Source organism: Arvicola amphibius, chromosome 4, assembly GCF_903992535.2.
Source record: "Arvicola amphibius chromosome 4, mArvAmp1.2, whole genome shotgun sequence".
Lineage (NCBI taxonomy): Eukaryota > Metazoa > Chordata > Mammalia > Rodentia > Cricetidae > Arvicola > Arvicola amphibius.
Window position 1 is genome coordinate 85,091,228 of NC_052050.1, and position 27,037 is coordinate 85,118,264.

The window sequence follows — 27,037 nt, forward strand, 5'->3', positions numbered from 1 at the left end:
CCACACACACACACACATGCAATTACAACATGCACATAAAAGAAAAAGTAGTTGTTTGGGTCAAATATTCTAGCCCTGATTTATTCAGTCTTTAGTGGACCCCCATCAGAAACCTAGAACACAGATAGCAAATGAGTTATGTTTTGCCTTTGAAGTGAAGTATGCATGGGAGGGAGTTAATGTGTCTGCCTTGCTGTATCCGATACATCTTAAGTGTGACATGATGAATAACCTAATGGTGAAGGCTGAATAGCTTAGACTATCTATATTCATATCCAATCTCCTCATAAAATAATAAACACAGGCAACTTTCACTGGGCATGGTGGTTAGGTATTACTTTAAAAATATTCTTTTTTGATATTTTATTTATTTTATGTATAGAGATATTTTGCCTGCGTGTATGTCTGTGAAGGGCCAGTGATGTCAAATCCCCCTGGAACTGGGGTTAAGAATGATTGTTAGGTACCATGTGGGTGCTAGGAACTGAACCTGGGTCTTCTGGAAGAGCGGTCAGTGTTCTTAACCACTGAACTCTAGCCTCAATATTTTAATTTTTTATAAAATATAGATCCAAAGTTAAGCCTACAAAACAGTATACTTAAAAAGTACTCAGCTCTTATCCCTGCTTCCTCCTTTATCTCACAGGGAGCCATGTTTGATTTGATTTTATGACCCCCCCTTTTCCTTCTCCTAAAGGATATGGGTAAATGTTCCCTTTCTTAGATAAAAATACCATTCCAGTGACATCCGGAAAAAGTACTGGATAGAGTCACAGATCCAATAGTCTATTTGTCCCACACAACCAGCCAGTTATCTGGTTAGAACTTAGTAAGCAGAATCTGCCTTACTGGGACTCAGGAAAGTGATGGGGGGCTCACAGCAGCAGATGAAGCTGGAATAAACCAGTCAGATGAGTATTGCCATGTAAAGAAACCCCGGGTGAATCCCTAGTCAACCTCTAGTGTTATGTGTAGAAATAAAACAACATACACCAACCCTGAATCAAGGACAGAATCACCAGAGAAGTACTTTAAAGAAGAATTTTAAAACATTTTAAGATGAATAAAATATAAAACAAGAAAACTACGAAATACAACAAAATACGAAGTGCTCAAGGGAAAATTACCAGCAATAAATGCCTGCATTTACAAAGAAAGGTCAGGAGCTGGAAAGACAGCTCAGTGGTTTAGAGCAGGTGAGGACCAAGGTCCAATGTCCAGCACCCGCAGCAGCTCACAACCATCTGTTATTCCTTTCCCAGGGGGTCTGACGCCCCCTTCCGGCCTCTGCAGGTACCCTGCAGGCATACATACAGTGCATAAAGGCAAAATACCCATATTATACATAAAATTACTTTTTTAAAAAAAGGCCTCAAATCAATAATATGGGTTTACACATTGCAATGAAAGTCAAACTCAAACTAGAGAAGCAAGAAAATAAAAAGTAAACAGATAAAAACAGAAGAATGGGAGCTGGAGAGATGGCTCAGCAGTGAAGAGCACTTGTTCTTGTGGAGAATCCAGGTTCAAGTCCCAGCACCCATATGGCAGCTCACAACAGCCAGTAGTAACTCCAGGGGATCTACTGTGGGCACCCAGGCACGTATGTGCCATATGTATTCACATGTAGGCACTCACACATATACACAAAAACCAAATCAATCCCTAAAAAGCAATAAAGTGGTAGAATGCATGCAACAAAAGTCTTTGAAGAGCTCAATAAAATTTGCAAACTTACCAGACCAACAAAGGGAGAAGGCCAGACCAGTCTACATATTGAGTTCCAGCACAGTCAGAACTGTGTGAGTATGTTATCTTTTGTTAAGATGAGTTACCTAATCTTAAAAAAGAAAAGAAACCTAGAGATTTCTGTGACCACTTGGCTTCACTACTGAACTTCCAAATACTGTAAAAGAAGTTAACACTGATTGTTTTCAATGTTTTCCCCTAAAGTAGAAGACTTGCCATTTTCTTATTCTTTGAGGTATTACATCAGAAGGAAACTATTGAACATTCAGAAGAAACGTGGCTGGAAACATCTTCAAATACAGTTAGTTCATCAGTGTGCAAGAGAATACCCCGTTGCCAAGAAGAGTTGTCCTAGGTGTTCAAGACTGGGTTAAAATATGGAAAGCAGTGCAGAACAAATGGAAAGGCATTCTGTGTGCATGATAGCGATGCTCCTGTCTTAATCTGTCAGGCTGCTGCTGTGTAACAAATCATATTAAGTGGTTTAAGCTCATTTTATTACCCTCAGTTTTGTATTCCGAGAGATAAAAGCTCAAAGGTCCAGGTGAACCAGTTTTAGGAAGGCTCAGTTTCTGGTTTATAGACAACCCGTGTTTACAAAGTGAAGGGGGAAGGAGAGAGAGAGAGAGAGAGAGAGAGAGAGAGAGAGAGAGAGAGAGAGAGAGAGAGAGAGAGAGAGAGAGAGAGAAAGAATGAGAAAGGGGGTAAGGATTTGAACAAATGAACGGGGTCACACTCAGTCCTTAGGTCTGCTCAAGTGATCGGAGAAGCAGTTATCAGAATCCAAATCACCTTTCTGATCTGTAAAAGAGGAAATCAGATTAAAAATTTTCTGTGGACTATCAAGGCGTCCTCGAGAGCAAATCCAAATGCTTTAATCCATGTGAGACAGGGGACCAAGACAACAGAGGACCCTGAACCTCAGAACTTCCCAAGGTCACCACCACTGTCAGCGAGAACTATAGAAGACTGTGTTTTGATGCACTGACAGAGGAGGGCACCCTTTAACAGGGAATCTCGCGAACGATGCCCTAGGCTTCCATGGCATAAATAGGCAAAACTAACTAAAGCCCTTTTTATGGGAAGGAAAGAAAAACAAGCCCATTGCAGCTGGCCAACTCTGCTCCCTAACCCCCTACAAAGCTACAGAAAAGCACCCCAAACTGGGGGAAAGTGATCTATGGGGCAGGGAAAGCTCTGTGATGAACATCCTTAATTGGAAAGTTTGATACTCCAAATAAATATTCCAGAATTTAAAACTTTTGAATGCTAACAATGCAGCAGGTGTATAAATGTTGCCCCGAAACTATGTGTATATATGAACTACACATGTATCTTCTGTTTAGATTTGGGACCCATTTGATACCTGTAAACACAGCATTTGAGGGTACAAAGAATAAGAGGATTGTCGCAGATCTGGGTGATCTTTGGCCCGGGAAGATCTTATTTTATTTTTATTTTTTAAATTAAGAATGCTTAGCCTTATTCTGGCTCTCATTTTAATCTGTTTATGTCTTGCCTCAGGGTTTTTTTTTTAACCTACCTTTTTCTTTTCTTTTTCTTTCTTCCTTTCTTTTTCTTTACTTTTCTCTTTTTTCCTTTTCTTTCTTCCTTCCTTTCCTCCTTTTTTCCTTCCCTCCCTCCTTCCTTCTAGCTTTCTTTCCCTTCCTCTCTCCCTCACTTCCTCTCCCTCCTTCTATTCCTCCCTCCCTGCCTTTCCTCATCCATCCTTCTTTCCTTCCTCCCTTCCTTTCTTTCTATCTTCCTTTCCTGCCATCTCCAGGCTGGTTGACAACTGCCTGGCTTTTGACCCCAGTCGTATCCCTCTCCTCCTTCTCTCCTCACCCTTCTCTCCTTTCTCTTGAGCCTCGATTTCTGAAAGACCTTATTTTAAAAGCAAACAAAACCTATGTCAATGTATCAACATAAAAAATCAGTAACATTTTTCATTCTGAGCATTTTTAGATAAGAGATAATCTTTGGTATGTGTTTAATCCTCAGAATCTGAAGTGTAAAGTTCAATTAGGCTAGTCCTTTTGCCTTTGTAACCCGACAGCAAATTTCTCCAAAACTGCATACACAGGAAGGTATTACTGTCATACAGAAAAGAGATAGATTTTGATCTTGTTTTAGCTAATTTTATTTTGGGTGTCTGGCTGTGGTTTGACACCTCTATGCACGAATCCATTTTGTAGATGATTCTACTGACACCATCTCTGAAATACGCTTTTGACTATTGCGCCCCGCCACCTTGGTCTAATGCATAGTCAGCAGTCCCTGGTGGCTGAGACACATTTACTCGTTCTTATCACATCAGCTCTTGAGTTACAAGGAATATTTTCCAATTATAAAATTGGTCCTTCTTATCTACTATTTCACTCTTTGAGTCACCCATGGCTCAAGCACATCAAAGAGAAATTTTCAGAACTCTGCACTGTGTAAGTTTTCAGTTGGGTGCTGAAAGTTGGGAGTTGTGTGATGAGATCACGTATCACTGTCCCCTGTGGGATGTGTGCTGTCCTTCTTTTCTTTCTTTCTTCCATTCATTCTTTCTTCCCCCCTTCTCTCTCTCTCTTGTTTGTTTGTTTTTTTTTTTTTTTTTTCTTCGAGACAAGGCTTTTCTGTAGCTTTGGAGCCTGTCCTGGAACTAGCTCTTGTAGACCAGGCTGCCTTCCGACCTCCCTAGTGCTGGGATTGTGGGATTAAAGGCATGTGCCACCATCACTTGGCCGTGTGTTGTCCTTCTGTACAGCATCTCCACACTGTGTACAGTCTTCCCATGAGTCACTCGGCAGCTATCTTTGTTATCAGATTTAGTGTTGTGATCCTGCGCTTGTGCTCAGGTAACCCTTAGTCCACTTTCTAGTGGTCCCAGGGTACAATAGAAGAATCTAACAGAGGCACTGAGGGATGAGGTGTGGGAAGCCAGACTGACCCTCATCCTGTTTCCCTCCTTGGAAAGACACACGCCCACATTGTGGGAGGATTCCTGTCAGAACACAAATGCTTTGCTGTCTTCCTTTACAGCACACAACTGCTCCGGTGTGATTCTTCCAGAACTGAGGCATGTTGGCCTCAAGAAATTTGTTCTTCCCAGGAATACCTGCCTTTCACCCTTCTGGAAAGAGTCTGTCCGACGAACACACACACAGAGACAGTGGAGCTGGGAAAAGGGAGGCCAGCTGACAGCCCACATCTTGTTTCCTGCTAGTGCTGCCCGACCGTCCATTGTAAAGGCCTGGCCACAGCCACCGTGATGAAGCCTCAAATATCTTAACCATCGCACCAATATGGACTTTGAACAGTCTCAGAAAGGAGTCAGATGGGAGGCAACCAAGGAAACAACTGAGTCTCCTGTCAATCAGAATGCCCGCTTGCACTTCAACATCCTTGAAGTCGAGGCTGGGTTAGGCCTGCTATGTCAAACTCTAGGTTCCTTACCTGCACATGCAAACTAAAGAGGCCTAGTCCCTCTCTTCCCCTGGTGGGGAAGACATACCTTAAAAAAGGAGATCCACCCATGATTTGGGAGTGGAAAGGGGTAACCTACCCCAGGAATATTCCACCTACTTTGTGACTAGTCATAGAACCTTCTCTGCAATCCACCACAAAGAGCTCACCATGCTGCCATCCCACACAGGGGCGTCCCACCGCAATCTGTCTTCAGAATATTTGCTTTATTAAATAAACTTCAGCTTAAAGTGGGTCTCTGTGCTGCATCCCTTTCTTCTAGAAGACAAGGCCGCAAAGAGCCCCAGAACAAGATGACCTGAGAGAGCAGGCTTCTCTCCCAAAACATATCCTCCCCATTGGACAGAAAATATTGGTCTCCCTCATTTCCAGTACATCTGCCAGAGGTCACAAATCTGTGTACTCATTCAGAGACTAGGTAGGAAGCTTAAGTCAGTGCAGCAGACAGTGTTCATGACGGCAGCTCAGGGGTTGCTCTCTCTGAGTTTAGATTGTGCGTAATATGCTGTTTTCCAGTTCCATCCATTTTTACTGCATATTCAAACTGCCTTGAGATTCCATCTCACCCAGAATGGCGACCATAAAGAAAACAAATGACAAGGGCTAGAGAGGATTCCAGAAAGAGGAACCACCATTCACTGTTGGTGCGAGTGTGAAGTGCTGTAATCATTCTGGAAATCAGTGTGGAGTTGCTCAAAAAGCTAAAAATAGAACAACCATATGACCCAGATATATGACTTCTGAGCATGGACTCAAAGGACTCTACGTCTTACTGCAGACATTTGCAGATCCATGTTTATTGCTGCTCTATTTACAATAGCAAGGAAATGGGATCATTAGATGTCCATCCCCAGATGAATGGATAATGAAGATATGAAACGTATACATGATGAAATTTCATTGAGACATAAGGAAAGGGGATTTTAACAAGTCAATTATTCATTGTTAAATTTGTAAACTTGGATATGAGTAAATATGGGTGAAAACCTAGAAACTAGAGGGAAGCTCATGTGACAAGAGAAAAGAAAAACCTTTAAGGGGGAGAGGTGGGCAGGATAAGGAATCAAAGTAGGGGAATTTCAGGTTGTAGAAGGATACAGTGGGGAAAATGGGGGACCTGAAGGTGGGTGGAGACATGGGTTTGGGGGAAAATCTACCCAAGCTCAGCGTGTCTGAAAATTTCACAAGGAGACTTGTGACTTTGCAAGCTAGTTATAAATAAAATAATAAAGGGTAAAGAACTATTCTTCCAACACAAACCTACACCTAAGCCCCCTGGTCACATGTGTGAATGCCACACCCCTTCCCATCACACATCTTGTAGTCTCTCTTATTTCCCCACTTTTGATGGAACACAAGCTCCGACAGTGGCTCGTTATTTTGGCCTTAAACAAAGCTATTGTGTGCACTTAAGAATCAGGGAAATGGAGAGCACTGTGATAAGACAATCCAGAGTACGTGCTCTGCTAACGTGATCTCCAAGACTGCCACAAAACAGACGCCACAGTTATTTAGAAACCAAACATGTCAGATTTTGACTGAAAACCCTCCATTGTTAACCATAAGCACACCATGAAAACCAAACAGAACTGTTTAAAGAGGACATCCTTCAGTTTGGCCTTGCGCTGCTAGTGTTGGGATTTGCTCAGTATAAATGTCTCTAGGTGAGGGTTTTCTTGCTGCCAATCATACTCAGACAAGGATGATGTCACTACACACAAAATGAGCCTCAGCAGCTTTGCAGGAAGAGCAAGACAAATCTCAAGGTGGACTGGAAGAAGCCAACAGTTCTTGAGCATGGATGTTGCAGGTACAATGGGCAGGATTTAGGACATAGGGAGAGCCACTGGAAGTCTTCCTGAAACAGGCCAGTCTGGAGGAGAATAGGAATCCTCTCTGGAGGAAGGGTACACTGTGCAGGCTATAGGCCCTTGTGCCATGTTTGAGTCTTCAGAGAGTACTGTCGGCTCACTAGTTGAGGGTGATTGTGTATGTGGTGTAGGGAAGGAATGGTAAGAAATGGCCAAGGAGACAGGAAGTAAAGCTATAGAGGGGAGTTAGAATGTGTGTGTATTTCATGTTCTTGAAAAACAGTGTTCTGATGGATATGGGACGATACATTGCGTGCTGTTCATTGGGACCTTGGTAGCTTAGTTTTACAACTGAAATAGATCCCATTGCTAGCCCTATGGCATGCTCACTAGCAATACTTTTTTGTTTTATTTTATTTTTGTCACATTTTTTTGATTGACCTATATACTTTTCTCCTTTCCCCTCCCCTTCTACCCTCTCCCATGGTCCCCATGCTCCCAATTTACTCAGAAGATCCTATCTTTTTCTACTTTCCATGTAGATTACATCTATGTATGTCTCTCTTAGGGTCCTCATTGTTATCTAGGTTCTCTGGGATTATGAATTGTAGGCTGGTTTTTCTTTGCTTTACATCTAAAAGCCACTTGTGAGTGAGTACATATGTTTGTCTTTCTTGGTCTGGGTTACCTCACTCAATATGATGTTTTCTAGATCCATCCATTTGCCCGCAAATTTCAAGATGTCATTTTTCCCTGCTGTGTAGTACTCTATTTTGTAAATGTACATTTTCCTTATCTATTCTTCGATTCAGGGGCATTTAATCTGTTTTCAGCTTCTGGCTATGACAAACAATGCTGCTATCAACATAGCTGAGCACATGTCCTTGTGGTACAATTGAGCATGCTTTGGGTATAGACCCAAAAGTGGTATTTCTGGGTCTTGAGGTAGGTTGTTTTCAAATTCTTTGAGAAATCGCCATACTGATATCCAAAGGGGCTGTACCAGTTTGCACTCCCACCAGCAATGGAGGAGTGTTTCCCTTACTCCGTATCTTCTCCAGCATAAGCTGTCATTGGTGTTTTTGATCTTGGCCATTCTCACAAATGTAAGATGGAATCTCAGAGTTGTTTTGATTTGCAATTCTCTGATGGCTAAGGATGTTGACCATTTCTTTAAGTGTCATTCAGCCATTTTAGATTTCTCTGTTAAGAGCTCTCTGTTTAGGTCTGTACCCCATATTTTTTATTGGATTATTTGTTCTTTTGATGACCAATTTCTTGAGTTCTTTGTTTATTTTGGAGATCAGCCCTCTGTCTGATGTGGAGTTGGTGAAGATTTTTCCCATTCTGTAGGCTGCCATTTTGTCTTGTTGACTGTGTCCTTTGCTTTACAGAAGCTTCTCAGTTTCAGGAGGTCCCATTTATTAATTGTTTCTCTCAGTGTCTGTGATACTGGGGTTCTATTTAGGAAGTGATCTCCTGTGCCTATGCATTCAAGTGTACTTCCCACTTTCTCTTCTATAAGGTTCAGTGTGGCTGACTTTATGTTGAGGTCTTTGATCCATTTGGACTTGAGTTTTGTGCATGGTGATAGATATGGATCTATTTTCATTCTTCTACATGTTGATATTCAGTTATGCCAGCACCATTTGTTGAATATGCTTTCTTTTTTCCATTTTTATGTTTTGTGTTTCTTTGTCAAAAATCAGGTGTTCGTAGGTGTGTGGATTAATATCCGGGTCTTCAATTTGGTTTCATTGGTTCTCCTGTCTGTTCTTATGCCAATACCAGCCTGTTTTCAGTACTGTAGCTCTGTAGTAGAGTTTGAAGTCACGGATTGTGATGCCTCCAGAAGTTCCTTTATTGTACAGGATTGTTTAGGCTATCCTGGGCTTTTTGCTTTTCCATATGAAGTTGAGTATTGTTCTTCCAAGTTTGTCAAGAATTTTACTGGGATTTTGATGGGCATTGCATTGAATCTGTAAATTGCTTTTGGTAAGATGGCCATTTTTACTATGTTAATTCTATCTACCCAAGAGCATGGGAGATCTTTCCACTTTCTGGTGTCTTGTTCAATTTCTTTCTTCAAAGATTTAAAGTTCTTGTCATAAAGGTCTTCCACTTGTTTGGCTAGAGTTACTCTGAGATATTTTATGATATTTGTGGCTATTGTGAAGGGTCATGTTTCTCTGATTTCTTTCTTAGCCCATTTATCATCTGTGTATAGGAGGGCTATTGATTTTTTTCGAGTTAATCTTGTATCCTGCTACATTACTGAAGGTGTTTATGAGTTGTAGAAGTTCCTTGGTAAAATTTTGGGGGTTGCTTATGTAAACTATTATATATCAACAAACAGTGAGAGTTTGACTTCTTCTTTTCCAATTTGTATCACCCCAATCTCCTTTTGGTGTCTTATTGCTCTAGCTAGGATCTCAAGAACTATACTGAATAGAAAAGGAGAGAGTGGACAATCTTGTCTTGTTCCTGATTTCAGTGTGATCACTTTGAATTTCTCTCCATTTAGTTTGATGCTGGCTGTTGGCTTGCTATATACTGCCTTTATTATGTTTAGGTATATTCATTGTATCCTTGTTCTCTCCAAGACCTTTATCATGAAGGGATATTGTATTTTGTTGATGGTTTTTCAGCATCTAATGAGATGATCATGTGTATTTTTTCCAGTTTGTTTATATGGTGGACTACATTGACAGATTTTCATACATTGAACCATACCTTCATCTATCAGATGAAGTCGACTTGATCATTTTGGATGATTTTTCTGATGTGTTCTTTGAATCAATTTGCCAGTATTTTCTTGAATATTTTTGCCTCAATGTTCATGAGTGAGATTGGTCTGTAATTCTCTTTCTCGGTAATGTTTTGTATAGTTTGGGTATCAGGGTAGTTATAGCCTCATAAAAAGAGTTTGGCGATGTTCCTTCTGTTTCTATTATGTGGAAAAATTTGAGTATTGGTATTAGTTCTTCTTTGAAAATCTTTCAGAATTCTGTGCTGAAACCATTTGGTCCTGGGCTTTTTTTTTTTTTTTTGAGAGACTTTTGATAACTGTTTCTATTTCTTTAGCAGTTATAGGTCTATTTCATTTGCTTGTCTGGTCTTGATTTAATTTTGGTAAGTAATATTTATCCAGAAAATTGTCCATTTCCTTTAAGTTTTCCAATTTTGTGAAGTACAGGTTTTAGAAATATGACCTATTGATTCTCTGGATTTTCTCCTTGTCTGTTGTTATGCCCCCCCCCCTTTCATTTCTTATTTTGTTAATTTAGATATTCTCTCTCTGCCTTTTGCTTAGTTTGGATAAAGGTTTGTCTATTGTTGATTTTTTTGAATAACCAACTCTTTGTCTCATTGATTCTTTGTATTGTTTTCTTTGTTTTTATTTTGTTGATTTCAGCTCTCAATTTGATTTTTTTTCCTGCCATCTAGTCCTCCTGGGTGAGTTTGCTTCTTTTTGTTCTAGAATTTTCAGGTGTTCTGTTAACTCACAAGTGTGGGAGTTTTCCAGCTTCTTTATGTAGGCATTTAGTGCTATGATCTTTGCTCTTAACACTGCTTTAATTGTGTCCCATAAATTTGGGTATGTTGTGTGGTCATTTCCATTGGATTTTAGGAAGTCTTTCATTTCTTCTTTTATTTCTTCCTTGACCCATTGATGATTCATGTGAGCATTGTTTGATTTCCATGTGATTGTGGGCTTTCTGAAATTAGTAATTAGTGTTGCTGTTGAATTTTATTTTAAGCCATGGTGATCTGAAAAGATACATGGTGTTATTCCATTTATTTTGGTATCTGTTGAGGTTTGCTTTGTTACCCTAGTATATGGTCAGTTTTTGAGAAGGTTCCATGAGGTTATAAGAAGAAGGTATATTCTTTTATGTTTGGAAGGAATGTTCTGTAGATGTCTGTTAAGTCCATTTGAGTCATAACATCTGTTAGTTTCCTTATTTCTCTGTTAATTTTCTGTCTGACAGACCTGTCCAGTGGTGAGAGTGGAGTGTTGAAGTCTCCACTATTAGTGTGTGTGGTTTAATGTGTGGTTTAAGCTTTAGAAGTGCTTCTTTTCCATATGAGGGTGCCTTATATTTGGGGCATAAATGTTCAGTATTGAGATTTCTTCTTCATGGATTTTTCCTGTGACTAATATAAACTGTCCTTCTTTGTCTCTTTTAATTGATTTTAGTTTGAAACCTATTTTGTTAGCTGTTAAGATAGTTACACCAGCTTGTTTCTTAGGTCTATTTGATTGAAATTTTTCCCCAGAGTAATCCAAGGTGATGTCTGTCTTTGAGGTTGAGGTGTGTTTCTTGGATGCAGCAGAAGAAGGGATTCTGTTTTTATATCCATCTGTAGCCTGTGTCTTTTTATAGGTGAGTTGAGTACATTCATATTAAGGGATATTAATGATCAGTGATTGTTAGTTCCTGTTATTTTAGTTTTTGTTGTTGGTGATGTTATTGTGTGTGTTTTCCCCCTTTTTGGGATTTGCTGCTGTGAGATCACTTATTGTCTGTGTTTTTGTGGTTGTAGTCAATCAACTTTTTTGGCTTTAAGTTTTGCTTCTAGTACTTTGTGTAGGGCTGGGTTTGTGGCTAGGTATTGGTTAAATCTGGTTCTGTCATGGAATATCTTGTTTTGTCCGTCTGTGGTGATTGAAAGTTTTGCTGGGCATAGTAGTCTGGGTTTAGCATCCGTGGTCTCTTCATGTCTGCATAGTGCTTGACCAGGACCTTCTGACTTTCATTGTTTCCATTGAGAAGTCAGGTGTAATTCTGATAGGTCTGCCTCTATATGTTACTTAGCCTTTTTCCTTTGCAGTTCGTAATGTTCTTTCTTTATTTTGTATGTTTAGTGTTTTGATTATTATGTGGTGAGGGAACTTTTTTTTGATCCAGTTTATTTGGTATTCTATAAGCTTCTTGTATCTTCATATGCATATCTTTCTTTAGGTTGAGAAAGTTTTCTTCTATAATTCTGTTGAATATATTTTCTGTGCTTTTGAGTTAGACTTCTTCATCTATTATTCTTAGGTTTGGTCTTTTCATGGTGTCCAGTATTTCCTGGATATTTTTTGTTAAGCTTTCGTTAGAATTAATGTTTTCCTTGACTGATGAGTTTATTTCCTCTATTGTATCTTCAGCGCTTGAGATTTTTTTCCATCTCTTGTATTCTGTTGTTTATGCTTGCATTTGTGGTTTCTGATCATTTTCTCATAATTTCCATTTCTATAATTCCCTCATTTTGTGTTTTCTTTATTGTCTCTATTTTGATTTTCAAGTCTTGAATTGTTTCTTTCATCTGTTTGATTGCTTTTTCTTGATTTTCTTTAAGGGATTTGTTGATTTTTCCCCCAATTTTTGTCTATCTTTTCCTCCATTTCTTTGAGGGAATTTTTCATTTCCTCTTTAAGGGCCTCAAACATTCTCCTAAATTTATTTTTTAGGTCATTTTCTTCTGTTTCATCTATATTTAATTGTTCAAGTTTTGCTGTTGTAGGGCCACTAGTTTTTATTGGTGTTGAATTGCCCTTTGTGGTGTTGAGTGTGTTCTTACCTTGTTTACCCATCATTTCCTCTGATTGGTATAATTGAGGCTGTGTCTCTGGTGATCAGTCTTCCAGGTGCCAGTAGATCCAAGGCTCAGATTGTTGCTCCTCCTGGTGCAGTCAGGGCCTCTGTCAAGGTCACTCAGTGTTCCTAAAGGTTGCTTTGCAATCCCTGGGGTCATTTGGGCCTGCTCCCATGTAGGTTGCTGGCTTGGGGCTGCTGACACTGAGGTCATTGCCTTGGGCCTGCTCCAGCAGAGTTCGCTGACTCAGTCCTGCTTGGACAGAGGTAGATGATTCATACCTGGTTCTGTAGAGGTCTCTAGCTCAGGACCTGCTCCCTCAGTGGTGGCTCCCTTGAACCTGCTCCTATGGAGGCTCTTGCCTCAGGTCTGCTCCAGCAGATGTCATTGGCTCAAGACTTCTCCTGTGGAGGTTGCTGCCTCAGGCCTACTATGGCAGAGGTGGCTGGCTCAGGCCTGCTCTGGCAGAGGAGCAAAATGTTTTTAAAATGCATTTAAGGCCTGGAGAAATGACGCTGTGATCAGGATAGTGGTTCTCAACCTGTGGGTCACAACCCTTTCATAGGGGTCACCTAAGACCATCAGAAAACACAGATATTTACACTGAATTGTAACAGTAGCAAAATTACAATTACGAGATAGCAACAAAAATTATTTTGCGCTTGTAGTCACCACAACATGAGGAACTGTGTTAAAGGGCTGCATCATTAGGGAGGTTAAGAACCACTGTGTTAACAGCGCTAGCTGCTCTCCCAGAGGACCCAGGTTCAGTTCCCAGCAATCACATGGCAGCTTACAACCACTCTAACCCCATTTCCAAGGGAACTGATGCCCTCTCCTGGTCCCCACAGGCACTGTGTGTGTACAAACACACATGCTGGCAAAATGCCAGAACACATAAACTAAACTTTGAAAAAGAATAGCAGTTAATGGTATAGATTAACTCGTAGGTATGGTCTTCTCCAACCCTTCCTCCTATATTCACTTCTAGATAGTGACTGTTTCTGTAATATAGAATTACATGCTCGTGATTATGTAAGTACTTTCACAGTACCCTGCACTTGCCTGCAAAGATGAAATATTTACTATCTAGAAAATGTATGCCAGGCCCATTCATTGGGCTTAAAGGAGACGATTTTCAATAATCTAGGTGAGCCTGACCCAATTGGTTCACAGGTTTTAAGGGCAAGGCTGGGGGTCCTTGATAAAAATGAAATTGTGTCTCTTCAGTCCTGCTTGTATTTTCAGCTGTCCCATAGAATCAGATAGAAATTTCAGCTTCTGAAAATTAGTGGGCGATATCAAGGGGATAATGTAAGTACTTTATGAGAGAAAGGCAGCTTCCACAATCTGAACTACATATATTTATCTGTGCATATGTGTGTGTGTGTATGTGTGTGTGTGTGTGTATTTTGTGGTGGCTGTTTGGATGAGGATGGTTCCCATAGGCTCGTATATTAGAATGCTTGGTCCCTAGTTGGCGGAATAATAATAATAATAATAAGGAGGTGTAGCCTTGTTGGAGGAGGTACGTCAATAGGGATGGGCTTTAAGATTTCAAAAGCCCAGTCTAGTCTCAGCTTTCCTGCCTCATGCTTGTGGATCAGATGTAAGTTGTGATCAGATGTGGATCTCAACTATTGCTCCAGTCCTATGTCTGCCTGGTTGTTTCCATACTCCCCACCGAGAAGGTCATGAACTCTACTACCTTCTTGAACCGTGAGCCCCGAGTTAAATGCTTTTCTTTTTAAAGTTGCCTTGGTCATGATGTCTTATCACAGCAACAAAGCAGTTACTAATATATGAGTATTACACACACACACACACGCACGCACGCACGCACTCTCTTGGCTTTGGTCTTCTGGCAAAGCCCTGATCCCACTGCTAACTGTGAATGATGCTCCTGTGGAATGGTGTCCTCCGTGTCTAACAGCCCTTCCTAGGCTCAGTAGAGCCATTGTGACTATTCCCAAGGGACCCTCAAGATTTGGCCTGTTGACAAGGGACTGTGAGGAGTCATTAGCCACTCTTTTCGGCATCTCTCTGGCAGCTACATGCAATTTTGTCCCAGGTGTACATAGTCTCATAGTCTGAGAGTCGATAGAGTAGGTAGCATGGGATAGCTGAACCTATGCAACTATAGGAAGCGGTCATCCATGCTGGAGTGAGACATTTTAGTGGTGAGGCTGTTTTGGGGGTCACCCGTGCTCCCATAAGTAACCCTCAGCCATGCTCTCATAAACAAGCCCGACGAACTTTGGCTTGTCAACCTAGACTTGAGAGGAATCATTATGGCCTGTCATTAGCACCTTGTCTCGGGTAAGCAGAGGGTTCATGTGTTCCTAAGGAAAAATTCACCTAACAGATGCACCTAAGCTGTGCTGTCAGGAAACTAAAAAGTCAATAAATTAAAATGAAAGGAAATTGGTATTTTGTGCTAGCTATCTGTCAGAGGCGATATTGCCTAGTCTTTCCTAATGTCTTTGGAGTACACTGGAAAAGGGGTTATGGGAAAAGATAATGAAGAAAGAAAATTCAAGCAGATTTAGATCACTGTTACCACATCCCTGAGAGAGATTTTCCTTTTCAGATAGAGTCTATTCCAGGAGCAAAATTCAGATTTTTGTCGGGAAATGTCTGTCTGAGCCACCCTCCCTATGTCTTTCCCAGTTTGCTCTTGCTGGTGAAGCAGGTGATCTTGATCTCTTGGCACCATGAGCCCATGTGTGCTTAAGTACTGTCAGAGGGGAATCTCCTGAGCTTTCATCAGATTCTCCCCTGCATCCATGGCGGAGAAAGGATGCTAACTAAAGTGACTTCTCCATCTCTAGTGTGTTACCCGCTGTGACACGGTCTTCTCCAGTCCTCATGAAAAGCATGGCCTGTCTTCCAGATGAAAAGCCGAATCACGGAGAAATGAAGATCAGCCCACGGAGCTTATGCTTAGTCATTAATGGGGTTCAGCAGTCAGGAGAACCCTGCTCTTGTTGTCTGGGTTGGCTTTAAGCACCTGTCCGGTTGTAGTCACTTACCTGGGGAAGAGACAAATTGAGGGTGGGCTCCAAGTTTTGTGGGCAGCCTTCTAGCCCTTGGCAAATTTGTGTGTCCCCCGCTGGAGAAGAAGGGGGAGGAGGCAGTGAGAACCCAGAGGAGGGGAAGGCGGACCTTGAGAGAGAGCGCGTTTAAAAAGAGGAAGGAAGTGGGGCCCTGTAAGGAGCCTAGCCACCCCCAGCCAGCTTCTTCACTAGAGAACAGAAGGTTCTCAAGGCTCCGGTCTAGCCATGGCCCCTTGGCGCAAAACTGACAAGGAGCGGCACGGTGTGGGTACGTGTGGGCACCGGGGCTGCAGTGCAGAGGAGGGCAGGTGGCTGGAGGGCCTCTCTCAGGTCGATGTGATGGCTCGTGCAGCATGGGTGAGGGCAGGGCATGCCGTGCAAACTTAGGTCTGGGACTCAGAGCTTTTCTCCGGCTGCAGCAGCCATTAGGCTAAAGGAGAAAACGGGGGGCGCGGAGAAAGTGTATCCTTGCCTTCGGCCTCTCCCAAGCACTCAGGCATCCTCAAGATGAGGTGTTGTCATTATTTTGATATTCAGCCCCGTGTGCCAGGCTTTGCATTGCATAGAGCATGCTCCGTCTCTCTCCACCTGCCTATCTTGAAGCCACCACGGCTCCCTCCACCATCTCTAAAGCCACACCATCTGCCGGTTTGCTCTGTCTGTTTCTCTGAGCCAGGTGACCCTGATCGGCTCCAATATCCCAGGCATCCGTTTTGGAGAGGGACTGAAGCCCGTGGGTCCTCCGCTAGCCCCGGGGAGCCTATGAGAGAATAGTTTCTATCAGGTTATCTGAGATTCGCTGAGAAAAGAGCCTCATCAGCCATCTAAACTCCCAGAGGCCTCTGCTTCAAATTGGGGGCGGAAGTGGTGGCTGGGGGAAGGGAGGTGTCAGGTACTGTGACTCTAAGTGGCATTGGTGATGCAATCCTCTCAAACTCTAAGTGAGAATTTGAAGGTTATTTGGGGGATTTCCACACTGCCAGATCGCAGACACCACCCAAGAGAGGATAATTCAGCAGGCCAGGGGTCTGAGGCAACTCAGAAATAGGAATGAGAGATGCAGGTGTGTGTGTGTGTGTGTGTGTGTGTGTGTGTGTGCGCGTGCGTGCGTGCGTGCGTGCGTGCGTGCGTGTGTGTGTGTGTGTGTGTGTGTGTGTTTTCCTGCACTACTTTGTGGATGCTCAGATCTATCCATCCAGCACTTTGACACTTTGAAACACTTTAAGATGAAAGGTCCCAACCAGAGAACAGACAAATCCATATCCATATCCTCACAGGGTCTCAGATTCTCCATCTCTAAAATGGGAAGTTTGAACTAGACTCAATAAGGGCCACTTTAAAACTGCAAAGCTTCTCCAACTCTGCCCGGCTAGCAATCTACACATGAGCGGAGGAGGGGCAATAAAATGGGCAGGAGCTGTGGACGAACCATTGTGCCCCAGGGGCTGAAAGCTGGCCTGGAGAAGTAGATCCAGAAAGGAAGGGCTCTTAGCATCTGCTCTGTGAAAAGACAGTGGGTTCGTTGCAAGGCAAATGGAAGCCACATTTAAATTATATTCCTGTTTTCTCACTCTACGTCCAGGTAGAAACACTTTCCTATTTCATAGCATCCCATTGTGAAGGATGCTAGAGACAAAGGGCATGTGGGCTTGGAGGGAGACAAAAAACTAGAAGTGCATGAGGAGTTAGGACAGCTCCGCCATCCCTGGCTTCTTTTCCAGCAGGTACCTTGTTCAGAGTGGCTATTGCTAGCTGTCCTTCCTGTGGCCTCATTGAAACGGGTGCTGATGTCTCCTGCTGCAGCCCCTCCATCACCAGAACAGGCACTTTCTTAGCCACCTTGAGGTCTGGTGGGCAGTAGGAGATCACCAGGCTATCTCTGGTTCCTGCTGCAGCCTTGACCCGGGCCTGCATCAGAGTTATAAGTTTGGGTTGTGGTGTCAGAACTGAGTTCAAATCTGCACTTGTTTCTTCATCTATAATGAGGTGAAGATGATGATGATGATGATGATGGTGGTGGTGGTAGTGGTGGTGGTGGTGGTGATGATGGTGCGTGCAGGTTTGATGGGATTGTTTTGGAGACCACCTGGAGTGATAATTGTAAAGGGCTTGCTAATACTTCTGGCCAAGATCAGGAGACTTATCGTAAAATGAGCAGCTGCAGAGTCAAGAGAGACAAAGAATGGAGGTCCCAACACCGACTTCAGAACAGTTCCTCCTAGTAAGACGGTAATGGTTTAAGTGTGCGAGATCTATTCTCATCTTTAGCTTTGGAACGTCTGCGTGAGAGAGTGTATTATTAGTCCCACTATACAGGTGAAGACCCCAACTTCATGTAACTTGGTGATAATGAAGCTGACCATTAAATTCCACTGCCTCCAGACTCTAGGCATTAAGTACTATAGGCATTCGTCACTGTATCAGAGGGGCCCTTGAAGGGAGATGTCATAGATAAAAGTAGAAAACTCCTGCATGGCAATTGGATCAAGCGGGAAGTCTGATGTGGTTTTAGCGGATGTCTGTAGGGGAAAAGGCTTGTGAGAGGGGGTTGCTTGTAGTTAGAGTGGGAGGGGCTTGCATATCTGGACTTACTTTTGTGGTTTCCAGGCTTTTGAGTGGGAGTGTCCCATGTAATAAAAGCAGCCAAGAGATGGGCAGGGATTGAACACAGGAAGGGCAATGGGTAATAATTCTGTGCATCTCTCATGGCCTAATTGGTTGGTCTAACCCAGATCCACTTAAAATTACCACGGCATCTGGCATTTGGAATCTCCGACACCTCCGTGAGATTCTGGTCCGTGATGATTTCTTTCCTGGAGGAAGAATGGGAAGGGATGGAGGGAGGAGGGAGACAGAGAACACTGGGTGTAAGTGTGGCTGTGGGTGAAAGCGAACCTCTGAAATAGTGGATTGGTTGAGGTACACAAAATCCATAGAACACCGAGTCCAAAGTGGACTCGACTGGGTGTCACTCATGTCCCATTAGTGCCCCTCATACATTTACCAGCCAGGGTTTGCTGCCCTTGGGAACGTCCACCCAGAACCACTGTGAAAGGAACGGCAGATCGGTTTATCATGTCTTCCGTGCTGCTTTCTCTGGATGCACCCTCTGCCTCTTGAACCAGGCTGCCTGCAGGAGCTGCAGTAGTCAGGTCCTCTTCACGGCCATCAGGAATGATAAGGGAACATGGAAGGCATGGACTTTCCCTTTAAGAACATTTCATTGGAATGGATACTTGGCATTTCCTCTTACAGCCTATGGGCTAAAACCTAATCACATGACCGAACCTACCTGCAAGAAGAGCTGGGAAATGTAGTCTGCATCACAGCCAGTCAGGTACTCAGCAAATATTTAGTAAGCTCACCCCTGAAGCAAGCAAGGAAGATAGAGTAGATAAAATAGGTATCGTGGATAAAATAGTTTGACGCACATGACAAGACTCATTTTTTTTTAACATGCTTCTGGAAGCTGAGAGCCCAGAATCAACCTGTCAGGAAGCCAACTTTCTGAGGCCTCTAGTTGTTGGCAGAGGGCCATTTACTGCCTTTCCCCATGGTTTCTTCTCCTGGCATCCACACCTTTGCTGTCTCACATTGATCTCCTTATAACAACACTGGTAAGAATGGGTTAGGGCCTCACACTTAGGGACTTCATTTTAATTTACTCGGCTCTTCAAAGTACTTGTTGCAGATATACTTCTTTTCCAAAATAAAATAGACCAGGACTTTAGCTTTTAAGTTTTAAGGAGACACAGTTAAGTCCATAATAGATCATGTGTGGTCTCTGCTATGGCAGCCAGAGACTCTAAGTGAGGCCTCAAGGCAGGAGTCTTCAGACTGAGAGCTAGGATATATCTATATATCTCTATCTCTATCTCTATCTCTATATCATCTATATCTATCTATCTATCTATCTATCTATCTATCTATCTATCTATCTATCTATCTATCTATCTATCTATATGTTTGCTGTGAAGTGGGCCTCTTAGGCAAATTTGTATGCTCATAGGGAGGGGAAGAAACTCTCCTTTCTCTCCCTTTCTTGGCTAGTGTCCTGTAAATTACATAAAGAACAGATTAAGAAGAAAAAAATGAGCAGAAGGTGATGAGCATCCACATCATGCTAATGCAGGGAGTGCCCAGGAAAGAGCAGCTCCGGGTTGCTTTGAACTTGCCCTCATGTGGCAGCTCAACAAGGGGAGAGTAGAGTCTCAGAGAAGTGCCGGGATAAAAGGAATGGGTGTGGGCCTCCAATGGATAGGGGCTCACTCTGTGAAGCCCATCTTGGAGCCAACCTTCTATGGTTTCCATAGCCACAAAAGGCCCCTGTGGGCGAGCATTTATGTCTGCTGTGTTTTCAGAACTGCCTGCTTCTTATCAGATAAAGGATGGTCCTCCAAAGCTTCTCTGTGCAGCTCTCGAGCCTCACTTCCTTCCCGCTTAAAATAATCAAACAAAAGTGGCCTAGCTGGGGATGGCATATTTTGAATCCATAAAGGTGAGATGTTTGTCCTTACTGCTTGTCTCCAGCTTGGGGTTTTGAACCCCCTGAGGGGTGAGGAATAATTTTCCCTGGGCCTCGTTTGCAGGTGCTGGTGCTGGCCGGCATTTTGGGTATTCCTTGGCTTGCCAGTCCATCACCTCCGTATTCACCTGGTATTCCCCTTTGTCTGTATAGCCCCATCTCTTCCTTTTAAATGAGAACACTGAGTCCTGTTAGGATTGGGGAAGCCCTAATGACCTATTTTAACTTGATTATTTCTGGCAAGACCATTTAGTGACATGAATTCACATTCCAGGATACTGGGAATTAGGACATTAAGGTCACTCTGTTTTAAAGGGCAGGGGCAAAATTCAAATAATATCAGGCTCTGCAGAGCAGAGAAGGGATTCTACCTCATATCCCAGTGAAAAGTATATGGAAGGGTTCTTGTCTACTTCCTAGTTTAGGGGTTTGGAGACCCTTGTAGTCCAGAATTGATGTGGGATTCCTCTTTGTATACTGTGAATGCCATTGGTTAATGAAGAAGCTCCTTTGGGCCTGTGATAGGGTAGAGCAGAGCAAGGTGGGGGGGGGACTAAACTGAATGCTGGGAGAAAGAAGCTGAAGTAAGAGAGAAGCCATAGAGCTGCCAGAGGAGAAAGATGCGAGCTGTCAGCCAAAACCTTGCCAGTGGGCCGGCCATGAGCCTCATGATAAAATATTAAATAATGGAAATGGGTTAATTCTAGATATAAGAGCTAGCTAGCAATATGCTTAAGTGATTGGCCAAGCAGTGATATAAATAATATAGTTTCTGTGTGATTATTTCAGGAGTCTGGGCGGCCAGGAAATGAACAAGCAGCCTCATTTAACATAGAACCTTGGGCAGGGCTGTTTTGGGTTGTTTTCTTTTTCTCTTTCTTTCTTTCTTTCTTTCTTTCTTTCTTTCTTTCTTTCTTTCTTTCTTCCTTTTGTCTGTACCATGGGTTGTTATAATGAAGGACAATATTCATCCCAATAGGTCTTTTTAGATATGTGTGATGTGCGAGCAAGTGATATATTTTAAGGCTCAAGAAAATCACCTAGAAATTCAGGAAGTATGAGCAGTCAGGCCTCCAAAAGGTCATGAACTTGAGAAGCCCTAAAAACATATGCCTCCTCTCCCGACTTCCCAGCCTCTCTAAATACCTCATCTCTGTTCTCCAGGTTATCCTTGTCACCTGCTCTGATTCCGTCACTCTCTCTTAACACCCCTGCCTGCAATTTGTATGAATTTGTGTTTCATGCAGCCACTGAATCTTCTGTGTCCCCAGAGGGAAGATCCAGAATGGTGGCCTGTTTCATCTTTTCAAAACGACAACCTGTAAAGCAGGCCATGGTTTCGAGAGGGAGCAAGGGGGTTGGTTCGGGGGGGGGGGTGTGGTTGGAGAGGAAAGGGAAAACAATGTAATTATAGTTTCATTTAAAAATATTTTTTTAAAAAAACAAAAGCATATCTTATACTACCACAAAAATGGTTGTTATCTTGAATATCATACTTAGGAACTCAAAGAATTTATTTCGAGGTCTATATTACAGAAATAAAACCCCTTTCATAAAATAAATCAAAACAGCAAAATAATGCAATTGCTTCTTAACAAATATTTAGATTTCGAGTTTTAAATAGGCCACCCAAGTCACTGTCAGACTAAGGACAGACTCTACTCCCTTCCTTGTTATGGCTCTAGTCAGGTCATATGACTAGATGCCACTATTCTAGTTACTATGTTACATATGTACTAGTTACATAGTAATAGTTACCTATGTTACTCTTCTAGTTAGAGGTATGTGGAGGGAGAATGCTGTCTGCATAGGAGGCAAGCATGTAACCTCCTTCACTAACAGTTAGAGCGAACTCGCTTTCAGAGGACCCAGTTCTCTAGTTGTCAAGGCAACAAGAAACTCTTATTTACCCACTTGCTCACTCACTCATTCCTTCTACAATTATTTCCTGTATATCTGTTTGATATTTCCCAGGTCCCAGGCATCATATTAGTCACCAAGGCTATTAGAATTAGCCCTAAATGGCCCCTGCCCTTTAGGACCTTATAGTCTGGTAACAAAGACAAAGGAAGTTTGTGGGTCAATCAGTAAGCATACAGTTAGAAATTGTGTTGTGTCCTGTTGAGACAAATGAATACTTGTCCATAGATGATTACATTGTGGAGAAGAGTTTTAGCATGGATCATCTGAGCAGATCTCCGAACAGTGGGAATAGAATTCTAAGAGATGCTTGGGGGCATCTTGGGAAAAGAGGTTAACCCTTATCTTGGAACTGGTCTCCAGATATTCATCTGATGCAACAGAAACACATGGATTGAAAACGCAGTTCTTTTCCAATGCTAATTCTTTGGTGGCTGGCCTCCTCCTTAGTGAAATCCCAGCTACTCGAGGTCATTTAGACACACCCTTTGTGTTGGCTGATTTGGTCCATGTAAGGAGATTGCCCTACTACTTGGATATACGGGAGCCTCACGAGTCAATATCCAGCTTGGTTCCAACCACCGTGTCTAGGTCTGAAGGAGCTTTGGTGAAGGGTGCATTTTCCAAACTCAGCTTTCTCCTGAGTCTGGCATCCTCATGGTTTTGTTGTATTTTGAGACAGGAAGTGCAGTGCCGTAATGTCCTGTTCATTTCTGGACTTCGGGGTTTGCTGCTGCTTTTAAAGCTCGCAGGTCTTTAACCAACAATCACACATAGGCACCGCAGTCTGCATTTTGCAGCACATACTGAGAAAATGCGGGATGACGCTGTTGTCACCCAACACCATCAGAATCTGTGCAGAGACACCTCAGATGTTCCCTCTAATAGGGACTTGCTCCCGTCCCCCTTCTTGTAATTGGTGTGAACGGAGCAGCAGTCAGGCTGAGTCAGTGAGGTGCTGAAGACATATTGTATTTTGTTCTCAGAGAACATCCTTTGTCTCCCTGCCCCAGCAAGGATGCTGCAGGCTCCTGCACTGGCTTCAGTGACAGAAATGAGGCCTGGAGGAGTGGGATGTGACTGTCACAAGGATGGATACTGTTGTAGATTTCTCTCCAGCAACTGATCAGGGAATTCAGAGTTCTGATAACAGATGATCCTTAGGTTGAGGGCTACTATGGCAGAAAGAGACGGGGTTCTTGTTGCATTACAACATAGCAGAGGGTGACATGTGGTGGGGCAGACCCTGAGACACCCTGACAGGCAGGATCAGTTACTGCAGGGTGACAACACCGGTCCAGCTAAGTGTTGAGGGTATTCTTGGTGTCTGTTACTTTTCTGTTGCTCTGAAGAGACACAGTGACCAAGGTGACTAATAAAATAACGAATTCAATTTGGGGCTCGTGGTTCCAGAGGATTAGACTTCATGAGTGTGGCATCAGGCATGCCGGCATGGTGCTGGAGCAGGGACTAAGAGCTTACACAGAGAGAAAACTTTCTGAGATTGGTACGAGCTTTTGAAACCTCAAAGTCCACCCCCAGTGATATGTTCCCTCCAACAGGGCCTTACTTCCTAAACCTTCCCAAATAGTTCTACCAGCTGGGTACCAAGCATTCAGACATATGAGCCTCTGGGATCCATTTTCATTCAAACCACCTCACCCAGCAATTGAGATTTGTGTGTGTGTGTGTGTGTGTGTGTGTGTGTGTGTGTGTGTGTGTGTGGTATGCTGACTTCACTGGCTGCAGCGGTAAGGGAACTTCCTAAGGGAAGAATATTCTAGTTGTAAAGCAAATGCAATGCATGCAAATAATGTCTCAAGGAGGAAGTCGCTTTGATGTGTAGGAGGCCAGGGTGACCAGATCAGAGGTGGAAGTGTAAGGATGGATTCTGTGGGAGGTGGTTGTAGGGAGTAATGACTTGTGGCTATCACGGGAACTTTATAGCTGATGGAAAGGTGGGGTGAGGTATTTCAGGGGTGGGAGCAGAAGAGAAAAATGCCACGTCTTACACTTGGGCTGATAGTGTCATGGGATGTGACAAGAAGGGAGTTAAGTGTCATAGCAGAGAGGTTGCTGAAACAGCTGCAGGGACCTAGATACGAGGTGGCAGTGGCTGTAGGTGTGTTGACATGGGCCTCACTTCTGGACATATGTAGTGTAGGTGGAGCAAGGGGGTTTTCCTCATGGGTTAGACATGGATACGAGAGACAAAGAGGAGTCCAGGGTGGTCCTAAGGCTTCCGGCATGAACACCTGGAAGTGCCAGAACATCATGTGGGGTTTCTTTACTCATTCGAGATCTACATTGTCACCAACCTGCTTATAAATAGCGACTTTCCTCACGCTTTCCCAGCCTGATGGGTGTAGAAAGGCGTGTGTTACTGTGTCTGAACTGCACAGGTACCCAGGAGGAGGATGCGTTTCACCTTCACAGGTGAGGAAAATGAGATGGAGAAAGGTTTCCAGCTCATTTTAGGTTCTCTTGAAATCACACCTCAGCCTTTCACCTGCGCTGTGCTCCACTTTCTATTGCTATCACAGAACACCACAGACTGGGTAATTATTCAAGAATAGATGTTGATTTAACTCATGTTTTTGAAGGCTGGGAAGTTTGATAACGTGGCACGGGCAACTTCTCAGCATCTACTGAAGGTTCTTGCTGCTTATTAACGTGGTGGAGGGTACCACGTGGTGAAGCAGACCATTTGGACTAACTCAATTCTTCCTTCTTTTGTTTAACTCAGGCCATCTTGGGCTTTACCCTTATGATGTCACTTAATCCTAATACAAGAATTTGGGGGTTACAGTGCCAACCCATGGGCTTTTGGGGGACACATTGTCTATGAATTACATACATATACATTGCCTTTCCTAATAGATGATCCACTCAGAGGGCAACCGCTCCCTTGGGGATTTATTCGGAGTCCATCCAGCCCAAGAGTAATAGGAAAATGGGAGGGCAAAAATCTAATTGTTTAACAGTGGGTTTCCTTGAGAACCCAGCGGAAGCTGCTGGTCCCTCTTTCCAGAGAGCATGTATGTGCGCTGTCGGTGTTATAATTCATTCACTCCCATCTCTAGAAGCTAGTTAAGGTTCCCAAGAAAGTGTAGTCAGTACCCACTCTATAAAGTGACCCAGTGGATACAGTCAAAGCTCTATTCAGATCAGTTCAGCTTCATGAGTCCCTGTTGGGAATAAATAGTGGATACAGCATTCCCTGCCTTTGGGGACAACAGTTCAGTAGCAAATCTCTGCATGAGGCAGCAAATAGTGCCCCAGTCACTCTCATTCTCCTGTTTCTCAGGTTGGGGCAGGTGGACCCCTTGCTTTGTATTGCCGTGACTCCTGTTACGGCTCCCATCACATCCCGCTGCAGTCTTCCATTGAGTTGTCAGAGACCTTTCATAGAATACGAGCTCCAACAAGGCAAGACTGACCCTCTCTCTGATGTAGCTGTGTAAGACACTTCTCTAGGTGTTGATTGGATGGATGTGTGGGAGGATGAGTAGACGGATGGGTACACAGATGGACAGATAGGTGGATGGATGGATAAATGAATGCGCAGATGAGGTTGGGACCAGGAGGTAGAATTCGAAGTTTTCCCGTTTCTGGGTCTCACAGTGTTCAGGTGGACGGTTACCCGTCTTCCCTCCATCTTCTCACCCCGTCCCTTTCCTTCCAAGAGGCTATGTCCTTCTAGAGCACTTCAGCTTTTGAACTCCTTGATGCTGAGCCCTTACGATCGGCCGCTGGGCCAAGCCCGCTTGTTTACACCCTGGAGTTCCATCAAGATGGCTGTGCAGTGTTGCTACATGTCATGCTGCCTTCCTCACCTCCCTGTCCTTCACACCCCTCCTCCCACTCTTCTTCTTCCCTTTGCCCATGCTCTAGTCTCACTTCCCTCATAGAGCCCTTTGCCCTCTGAGAGCCCACAGCAGCTTGGCACTACAGGGCTCACACAGCTCCTTGTTTCTTTTACATGTGTCTCCTCTACTAGATTTCAGAGGGTCTGGGAGAACCAGAGCCATTTACTTCTCTAACAGGCAGGATTTACCAAATTGCCGGAGACCTTGGATTTCTGCAGAGAGGGCTGATGTGGTTGATTTTGCTACAATCCCTCTTTCTAATTCTATAGTTATACGCGAGAGTAAGATCAGGTGTGTGCGCACGTATCCACGCCTGTGTCGTGGAAAGTCCACATCATATGGCAAGCAGGATTTACCCTTCTTGTTCCAGTTGATACTGTGAGTCAGGGACGATTCTTTGTCACACAGCTATCTATTCCATTATACGGTGGTGGATCAGTCTGTGCTCTGTTGCTGTAACAAAGTACCCAAGGCAGAATACTTACAAAGAAGAGAGGTTTGTTTAGGTCACAGCTTTAATAGCTGAAAATCAGAGACTGCTCATGGGCTTTGTCTATGCAGCAGCAGATGAGGACTTCAGGGCCATCTGAGCCTCAGTGGTCAGAATGAGAACAAGCAACAAGAAGCCAGAGGCTGGGAAGGGACCAGGTGGTTCTTTTCTTTTTAAATTTTATTTAGCTTTATTTGATGTGCATTGGTGTGAAGGTTCCAGATCCCCTGGAACTATAGTTACAGATGGCTGTGAGCCACCATGTGGGTTCTGGGAATTTAACCCAGATCCTCAGGAAGAGCAACCAATGCTCTTAACCACTGAGCCATCTCGGCAGGTCCATGGGTGGTTCTTTTAATAACAACTTTCTCTGGGGATCAAATAAGTCCCACTTTTTTGCAGTGCCTTAATGACCTAACCCTCTTCCATCGGGCTCTGCCTCTTGAAGGTTCTACTATTTCCTAGTGTTGTGTCACTGAGGCCCCACCTCCTGGGTGTGAGTATCTTGGTACATACTCAGTCTATGTATAAACCACAGATGATGGTTAAGCAGTGTTTCT

General features: G+C 43.3%; 1 protein-coding gene across 2 annotated transcripts in view; it reads left to right on the top strand.

Annotated features, from left to right (window-relative positions):
* Positions 1–15,838: 15,838 nt before the first annotated feature.
* The window catches only part of Dock2 (dedicator of cytokinesis 2), a 414,772-nt gene continuing 403,573 nt past the window's right edge, over positions 15,839–27,037 (top strand). For both annotated transcript variants that reach the window (XM_038325610.1, XM_038325611.1), the window contains exon 1: positions 15,839–15,941. In XM_038325610.1, coding sequence (XP_038181538.1) covers positions 15,899–15,941 — 43 coding nt within the window. In that variant the 5' untranslated portion in view covers positions 15,839–15,898. The remainder of the gene's footprint in view (positions 15,942–27,037) is intronic.